The 9,744-nt window shown below is 38.2% G+C and overlaps 1 protein-coding gene across 1 annotated transcript in view; it reads left to right on the forward strand.

Annotated features, from left to right (window-relative positions):
* The first annotated feature begins 795 nt into the window (after positions 1-795).
* trappc10 (trafficking protein particle complex subunit 10) overlaps positions 796-9,744 on the forward strand; it is a 27,884-nt gene continuing 18,935 nt past the window's right edge. Inside the window, exons 1-5 of the mRNA XM_079598463.1 lie at positions 796-976; positions 2,580-2,661; positions 6,396-6,531; positions 6,968-7,164; positions 8,976-9,171. Of these exons, the coding sequence (XP_079454589.1) occupies positions 916-976; positions 2,580-2,661; positions 6,396-6,531; positions 6,968-7,164; positions 8,976-9,171 (672 nt within the window). The 5' untranslated portion in view covers positions 796-915. The remainder of the gene's footprint in view (positions 977-2,579; positions 2,662-6,395; positions 6,532-6,967; positions 7,165-8,975; positions 9,172-9,744) is intronic.

Raw genomic sequence — 9,744 nt, forward strand, 5'->3', positions numbered from 1 at the left:
GCTTTGGGACTTTTCATTCCTCTCAGTGTCTCCAAATATATTAGAAATTCCTCTTTAAAATCCAATAATTGTGGAGGAGTTTTGAAAAATGTACATTAGTGTATGTAAAATTTCAGTAAAATCAACAGATTATTTAATACATAAGATACCTTTTTATCCTTAATTAACAAACCAAATTTAACAATTTCCCATGACAGTATAAGTCTTACAGGTATTTTTTGTTGCATCCAGCTAAATGCATATTTCCAGAATGCATTTACCCAAATTACACTGAAAAAACAAGTGCTCTCATTTGGGTTTAAAACTGGGGACCCTGGAAAAATGTACAAAATAAAAATAAACATGACAATAGATTAATAAAACCAAATTATTATGCTATTTATTTATAAATAAATCATATAATATAATATATATATAATTACATTGACATTAAATATGGTGTGTAATCATAGGATTAATGAAAGTTACTTTGTTATATTTTCCCCTCACACAAACTGTAAACTTAAACCGATAAACTCATGTCTGTTTCTTTGTACGTTATTACATACGTTATTTCACTTAACGTTTATTCTCTTGCAATGTTTTTCTCACGGCTTTAGATTTTATTTCAGCTAACTATAAAAAACCTGATGTGTATTAAATGATACATGACCATTAACAAAAATAAAAAATTAATGTAGTACAGGCTTATTTTGGGTGGAATCCTTTGGGAATATTTTTTTTTATACAAAAAGAAGCCATCGTTATTTTTTTCTAGTGTAAAAGTCTTTAGTCGTGAACTTCCTGTATGGCCGTGACGCGGCCGGAAGTCGTCACTCAGTGTCAGCAGATAGGAAATGGAGACTGAAGGGGCCTCATCGATACATCAGCGGTGTTGAATGTGATCGATTACTCTGATGCTGATGAACGGAACCCATGGAGACCCATGAGGAGAAGCCCATCATCTACACGATGGAGAACAAACCCATAGTGACCTGTGAGTGGATGTTGTAACCCTCATAATGCTGTCAGCTCGACTGCAGCGGTGTTTTGCTGTGTTGTGATGGTTCACACTGACATCTGATTCATAATATTCCTCCTGTCAGCTTGGACATATCAGGGATTTAAAAAAAAAAGATTGTGAGTTGTACATTGCTTTCAGCGGGACATTCATTGCGTGTAAAACCTGCAAACCGAACGAATCGTTCTTCTGAATCGGTTCTTATTCATGAATCGGTTTGAATTATTGTTTTTAGCGAGTCGGTTTAATCCAAAACCATTCGTCATGCCTTCATATACAGTCACTTTAGCACAGTATGTTTTGGTATTTAATTTGTTAATGTTTTCCGTCCTAACTAACAGTTCATTGGCTATCTACTAGTGAGTTTCCTAAACATGAATATAATTATGACATATGTCTAGATTGGCAATATCTACCTAAATATCAGTTACATTAATCATTTATTATCACGTTATATGTCTATTAAGTACCACAGTTCTATGTTCTCATACCTGATAACTACTTTATGAATATCAGTCACAGCTGCTGTGTGTGAATTGTAATTTATTTATTTAAACTAAACTGTTTTATTTCAGTATTATTTATTTAAGTACATCAACTAAAATTAATTAAGACAATTAACAACTAGCTGAAATAAAATGCTTTAAATTCAGGGAACTTTTTTTTATTACAAGTAACTGAAATGTTTTTATGCTTATAATTTTATTAACTATAATGTATATTAAAGGGACAGTAAGCGATTTCTTAGAAACGCTGTTGAACGGAGCACCAGATCACACTGGTAGCCAATCAGCGTGAAGGGGTGTGTCAACTCACTAGGAGGGAGGGGCCTATGTTGCATAAGCGTGTTTGTGAATTTGGGGGCGGAGCTATAGACCTTATGCGCCAGAGAAACAAGCGCGCGGCCATCTTTAGAATATTGTCTTTGAACTTCCGTTTTTCCGGTCGCTCTGTGTATCTCTATGGCATCGCTGTCCAGGAGTAATTCGCTTTTGAAGTAGGTTTTTTCTTAATTCAAATTTAACGCAATGAGCTCAGTGCTGAAAAGGGGCGGGGCTACTTACAAGTGAAACTGGAAAAATTTGAATAGGGTGCAAAATTTCATTTATTTCAGTAATTCAACTTAAAAGATGAAACCAATATATGATATAGACTCATTACATGCAAAGTAAGATATTTCAAGCCTTTATTTGTTATAATTTTGATGATTATGGCTTACAGTTTATGAAAACCTTTTCACAATATTCTAATTTTTAATCTGTAAACCATAATCATCACAATTATAACCAATAAAGGCTTGAACTATCTCACTTTGCATGTAATGAGTCTATATAATATATTGGTTTCATCTTTTAAGTTGAATTACTGAAATAAATTAAGTGAGAAGTGGTACTTTTGTATGTTTTTGTGATTTCAAATATCAACAGTGTTTCTATGAAATTGCTTACTGCACCTTTAAATGATACATAACCATTAACAAACATGTAGTATGAATAAAGAATGGAGCTTAATTTAAGTGACAAACATGAGGTGTGTGTGTGTGTGTGTGTGTGTGTGTGTGTGTGTGTGTGTTGAGCAGGTGCGGGCGATCAGAACCTGTTCACGGCCCTGTACAGCTCGCTGACCCAACAGCTGCCCAAAGAACCAATGGAGTGGAGGAGGTGAGATCGGCATATTCTCTCACTGCACAGCTGATGTTTTATTATAGAGTTATGCATAATATATATATATATATATATATGTCCCCATGAAACAGGATTGGCATCAGATCTTCCGTATTGTAATGCACATTTGAGTTGAACAGATTATCAAAAAAGAATCAATGTAAGGCGGGGCTTGGTTCTGTGCATCGGTTTTTGATTGGATGTTGAGATGTGGGCGCATGCAAATGAGCGTGAGCTTGAAGGGGCGGGGCTTAAGCACACTAAATGATTGAAGGAACCTATATTATTTGCATATTGCTTTTCAAAAAAATCATGATTGCTAATGTTTATTATATGTTTGTATCTTCGTGCCTTTAGCCGAGGGCACACTGTGCGATCTTGGCCGTCCTAGGCTAAAACCTGAAGCCTTTGAACGTTAGTTTGACATGTTCACCGGCAGCCGATTAATGACCACTGTGATAAAAAAATTTCTCTGATGAAATCCTGTCAGTGTCAGAAGACTTGACTCTCAGTCCTGCAGTGATTCTCCCACAACGACCGTCAAATTGTCTACGTTTTTCAAGACAAGCCGCGACCAAAATGAACGTTAGAGATTTCTTTGTAACCACCATTTCAATCCCGCGTGTAACGCAGATCACCGTCACTGAACGTGTCATTGATTGTAAAACTCTGGACGAGTTGCGTACATCCGTTTTTAACGACCGATGTTATGCGACTAAACGTAATTTTTTCCTCTCGTGATAATCATTCCAAACGTCATGGCGACGGATGTTGGTTGGTTTATGTATATCCCAGTCACCGCACTGGCCATTATTATTAACCGAAGGAGGTGTGTGTGTGTGTGTGTGTGTGTGTGTGTGTGTGTGTGTGTGTGTGTGTGTGTGTGTGTGTGTGTGTGTGTGTGTGTGTGTGTGTGTGTGTGTGTGTGTGTGTGTGTGTGTGTGTGTGTGTGTGTGTGTGTGTGTGTGTGTGTGTGTGTTATCCAATCATTAATGGCGAGGAAAGACTCTTATACTGTGAGCGGCTCATATGTTGTGAACTCAGTTCTGCTTCGAGGTCTTGATTGTGGCGTTTCTGTGAGGTTTATAATCCAGTATTCCTGGAATTATTTTGTCTTTTATGAGTTTATTAAAGAACTGAGTCTCGTCTTCTGTCCAAACACACCGCATCCTCTACGTCAGGCGACTGTAAATGTGCAAAAACTGTTTCCATTTCAGTTTTGAGACATATTTATTTTTCAAATTGCTTGAAAAACCCCTCATGCGAGCGTGATAACTTTTTTGCGAAAATTACGTGTTTCCATTGGGCGTATTTTCAATCTGCGCAATTTAATTTAGCGAAATTTGAAGGTACCGTATTTTCCGGACTTTTTTTCATAGTTTGGCTGGTCCTGCGACTTATAGTCAGGTGCGACTTATATATCAAAATTAACTCATACTGACTGAGATGAACCAAGAGAAAACATGACCGTCTACAGCCGCGAGAGGGCGCTCTAGTTAGCGGAGTCGTTCAGAAGCGACACCGAGGAAGAACTCAATGTATTCAGTGTTGAGGAATGAGATCGGGAGCTGGTGAACTTGCTGACCGGGAACTTGCTGGACTCGCTGGCTAATGTTAGTTTAGCCTATTCAGCCTCCCAGATATATGTTCTTTATGCTGTTGTGCAGCTGAATAACTGTTAATGTGTTACGCTAACACACCGGACACTATTCAGCTGTTGTTCTGTGTGCTGTTGTGGAGCTGAATAACTGTTAATGTGTTACGCTAACACACCGGACACTATTCAGCTGTTGTTCTGTGTGCTGTTGTGGAGCTGAATAACTTTCCTTTCCAGATTAAATGTCTGTTCTTGGTCTTGGATTTTGTGAAATACATTTCTAAATAAATGCGACTTATAGTCCAGTGCGACTTATATATGTTTTTTTCCTCTTCATGACGCATTTTTTGACTGATGCGACTTATACTCCGGAGCGACTTATAGTCTGGAAAATACGGGTATATCTGTGGCAATAGCAACTATACACTGTATGGGTCAAAATTATCCATTTTTCTTTTTTGCCAAAAATCATTAGAATATTAAGATCATGTTCCATGAAGATATTTAGTAAATGTCCTACCGTAAATATATAAAACATGTATTTTTGTGAGTGAATGCAGCACAATCGTGAACATAAATGCACAACTTTAAAGGAGATTTTCTCAATGTTTACATTTTGCGACTTATATATGTTTTTTTCCTCTTCACTGATGCGACTTATACTCCAGAGTGACTTATAGTCCGGAAATTACGGTAAATGTAGACGCGGCTACTGTGACATGGCTTACAGCGATGATCATGTTCGTACAGTCTAATAAGCAACAATCGTAAAGGACGATAATAAACGCACTTTATAGTCATTGTTGTGGCAAAAAATTATATTAAACCCTCATCACTGCGTAAGAGACACACATTATCTTTAAAAAAGTATTTATTCCTGCAAGAATGGCTTATGTTATTATTCTCTTATGTTGCCAGAATTTTTTACAGTCAGAATTATAATATCTGCACTTCAGCTTATTCTGGCCAAGAGCCGCACATCTGATTGACATGTGAAGTGACCAATCACAGCGAGTCTGAAAGCAAAGCACAATGCACAGTTCTGCTGGTGATTATTTAGTGTACTGTTTAGTGTCTGAATCCAATTTTTTGGATGTTTGGAGAAAAGCTCTTGCAATTTCTGTGTTTGTTAAACTGAACATGTTTTTCCATGAGCTTCGTCAAAACCACGCTCTGTGTGAACCACAGCCCTCAGACATCAGATATATGAGAAGAGAGGATATCAGATATTTCCTTCTCTTTTGAGAGTCACAAAAGAGTATTTTCCTCCTCTTGAGACGTTCTCCTCCCTCAGGGCGTTGATGTCGTCCCTGAAGCCGAACCACTGGAGCTGTGCCGTGAAATCCAGCTGTGATCTCCCATGATTCCTCTCTTTAGTTCTTCAATATCGTTTCCACATCATATTCAGCTGAGGTGCCGTTCTGTTGTGTGCCTCTGGAATAAGGAAGTGATTTCTGTCACATGATCTTTCAGAACTGGAAGGAATGACGAAAATCCAGTCATTAAGGTCTTCCTGTTTAGACCGTCACCCTGAACCAGATCTGGAACGGTCTCTATATCTGTCATTTGACTCAAGCAATTTCATGTGTTCAGAAGAAATCTGTCCCTGTAAATTTAAACTTTTAAATAAATAAAATAAATAAATGCATTTGGAAGGGATTGACCTAATATGCCCTTTTACAGTCCTGATGATGTGTTCAGGCTCTACTAGATCATGAATGTTGATTATTCTCCTCATATTCTCCAGTGTTGCGGCTCCTCTCTTCCCAGTCTGTCAGTAACGCTCTGTTTACTTCCTGTCTCTATGAAGCCCCTCCTTCTGAAAAGCACACTGCTCTAATTGGTCGGCTGGATCAGTGTGTTGTGATTGGTCGAGCTCTTCGAGTGTGTTTGGGAAATGCCCCGCCCCTTTCCATAACCGCCAGTTTAACACACTACTAACTAACTCAACCAGGCCCCGCCCCTTTATTCTGCATATTAATTATTATAATGAGGAATATTGTGACGTGTTCGTTCCCGGAAGAAACTCAAGACTACAATAATGTTCAGCTGATGTCAATAATCAGTTGTTTTCAGATCTGCACAAGTGTGTGTGCTGGATTTAACGTGTGTGTGTGTGTGTTTCTCGTCCCAGGTCTTACGGACGAGCACCAAAGATGATCTACCTGGAGGCTAATTTTGTCCAGTTTAAGGAGGAGCTTCTTCCTAAAGAGGGAAATAAAGCGCTGTTGACGTTCCCCTTCCTGCACATCTACTGGACCGACTGCTGTGTGAGTCCCAGACCCGAGACGAGGCCACACTGGTGTCCCACATGACACGCCGTGCACTTTGCACTCTTCTATCTAGAGTATGCGTTACAAAAGGTTATTTTGTAATCCAGAGTCGGACAGCCTCATTCCTGGTGCTAAACTATTTGTATTGTTAGGAGAGAAAAACACAGATTTGCTTAGATTTGAGTACAAGTTGTTTTATTACATTCAGAAATAATGTAAAATACTGGTGTGTGTGTCCGTGTGTGTGTGTGTGTGTGTGTGTGTGTGTGTGTGTGTGTGTGTGTGTCCGTCCGTCTCTGTGTGTGTGTGTCCGTGTGTGTTTGTGTGTCCGTCTCCGTGTGTGTGTGTCCGTGTGTGTTTGTGTGTCCGTCTCCGTGTGTGTGTGTCCGTGTGTGTGTGTATGTCCGTGTGTGTGTGTGTGTGTGTGTATCAGGACACCGAGGTGTACAAGGCATCAGTGAAGGAGGACATGCAGCGCTGGCAGGGCGTCCTGCGTCTCCACGGCTCGGTCGATTGGCTCATCGTTGTGGTGGAGAGTGACAACAAGAAGAAGAACAAGACCAACATCCTCCCGCGCACCTCCATCGTGGACAAGATCCGCAACGACTTCTGCAACAAGCAGAGCGACAGGTGTGTGTGTGTGTGTGTGTGTGTACCTCCATCGTGGACAAGATCCGCAACGACTTCTGCAACAAGCAGAGCGACAGGTGTGTGTGTGTGTGTGTGTGTACCTCCATCGTGGACAAGATCCGCAACGACTTCTGCAACAAGCAGAGCGACAGGTGTGTGTGTGTGTGTGTGTGTGTGTGTGTGTACCTCCATCGTGGACAAGATCCGCAACGACTTCTGCAACAAGCAGAGCGACAGGTGTGTGTGTGTGTGTGTGTGTGTGTGTGTGTGTACCTCCATCGTGGACAAGATCCGCAACGACTTCTGCAACAAGCAGAGCGACAGGTGTGTGTGTGTGTGTGTGTGTGTGTGTGTGTGTGTGTGTGTACCTCCATCGTGGACAAGATCTGCAACAAGCAGAGCGACAGGTGACGAGCACGACTCCTGGAACAGCTCCTGATGCGTGTGTGTGTGTGTGTGTGTGTGTGCGCTGATGATGATGATGATGATCTTTACATGCGCTGCTCTGTGTCTGATGAGTGTGTGACTCGACTACACACACAGATCTCACTCAGATTCTGGTTATTATAGACGGTGTTTTGAACGGAAACTAAGGCGCACAATCCGATTAATCAGTCAAACCAATTAATCATTAGATGTTCAGTGTTTTAAAATGATCATCCTGATTAACTAAACTTGTTATTGTTTATACTTTGTTTTATCATATATTTGTTGTTTAAAAAATAAATGTAAATCAAATTATTTAAAAAAAAGTTTATTTTTATTTTTATTTTTTATAATATTTTATATGATGCTGCTTACATTATTTATTATATTTATATGTAAACAATTTTTACATTTAAACAAAATATATATATTTTAAATAACAATTAAACAACAAACTTAAAAATGACATCGAGACATTGAGCTATTTTTATGCTTTATTATATTTTATCATATATTTTTAGTTTTAAAAAATCAATCAAATTATTCTTAAAATAAAAGTATAATATATTTTATACATTATTCATTATATTTATACACTATTTTTCAATATAAACAAAATGATAAAAATATAATATTGAAAATAAAAATGTCACAAATAGAAATTTAAAGAAATATAAAATAAAAAACAATAATATAATAAAATATATATCTCCGAGACAAATGATTATTTATATATCTATTAAATATAAATATAATTATAATACAGATCCGCCCATATAATCAGTTGAAAACCAGTCAGTGTAAGCATGTAAACTGCCTTTGAAATCCTAATTAAATATGGCACTGTAAGCATGTGATTTAACCATCTAATATGTGACCCTGGACCACAAAACCAGTCACATGGGTAAATTTTCTGAAATTGAGATGTATACATCAATAAAATCTGAATAATAATCTCTCCATTGATGTGTGGTTTGTTAGGATAGGACAATATTTGGTCGAGACACAACTATTGAAAATCTGGAATCTGAGGAGCAAAAAAATGTAAACATTGAGAAAATCTGCTTTAAAGTTGTGCATTTATGTTCACGATTGTGCTGCATTCACTCACACAAATACATGATTTATATATTTACGGTAGGACATTTACTAAATATCTTCATGGAACATGATCTTAATATCCTCATGATTTTTGGCATAAAAGAAAAATGGATAATTTTGACCTGTACAATGTATAGTTGCTATTGCCACAGATATACCCGTGCGGCTCCAGACTGGGTTTGGGTCACAGGGTCACATTTGTGTGTTAAAAAGCATTGATTGATTGATGATCAGCCAGTGTTGTGTGTATTGATCTGATCTGTGTGTGTGTGTGTGTGTGTCAGGTGTGTGGCGCTGTCGGACCCTCTGAAGGAGTCGTCTCGCTCTCAGGAGTCGTGGAGTTCGCTCCTCACTAAACTGCGCACGCTCCTGCTCATGTCCTTCACCAGGAACCTGGGCCGCTTCGAGGACGAGATGAGGACGCTGCGCGAGAAACGCACCGAGCCCGGCTGGAGCTTCTGCGACTACTTCATGGTCCAGGTGTGTGATTGGCTGAGGAGGAGGAATCGAAAATCAATGCGAAAATTAGGGATGCACGATATATCGTATCGGCTTTAATATATCGGTTCATTTTTAATGTTATCGGCCAGATAATAAAACTTGGCCGATATATTAAAGCCGATAAATAATGTATTATCTCCTTCCGCTGAGACTCTTCAGATGCACACTGTTCAACATGATGGGTTTAAATAGCTTGAAATATGATTTGAAATCACTTTAAAAATGGAAAATACGGTAAAGTGCAACTTATCGGCTACATAACATTATCATGAGAACTTTATAATTGTGTGTTTGGGAATTGGCTTTTAATGGTGAGACTTTTGTTTTTGTATCAGGCTCTCAAAAAATATAAAAAATTTGGATTTGAGGTTTATCGATATATCGGTTATCGGCTTTCAAATATACAGAGTTATCAGTAATATAGTAATATCACTAATATTCCTGCTCTATAATAACAATAATCAATAACTTTAGTAACTATATTATTAATGTATATATTATTTATAAAGTGCAGTGTTATTGTACATTTGGTTACAGTTTCTTTTCCTGAAA

This window comes from Phoxinus phoxinus (assembly GCF_949152265.1).
Source record: "Phoxinus phoxinus genome assembly, chromosome: 22".
NCBI lineage: Eukaryota > Metazoa > Chordata > Actinopteri > Cypriniformes > Leuciscidae > Phoxinus > Phoxinus phoxinus.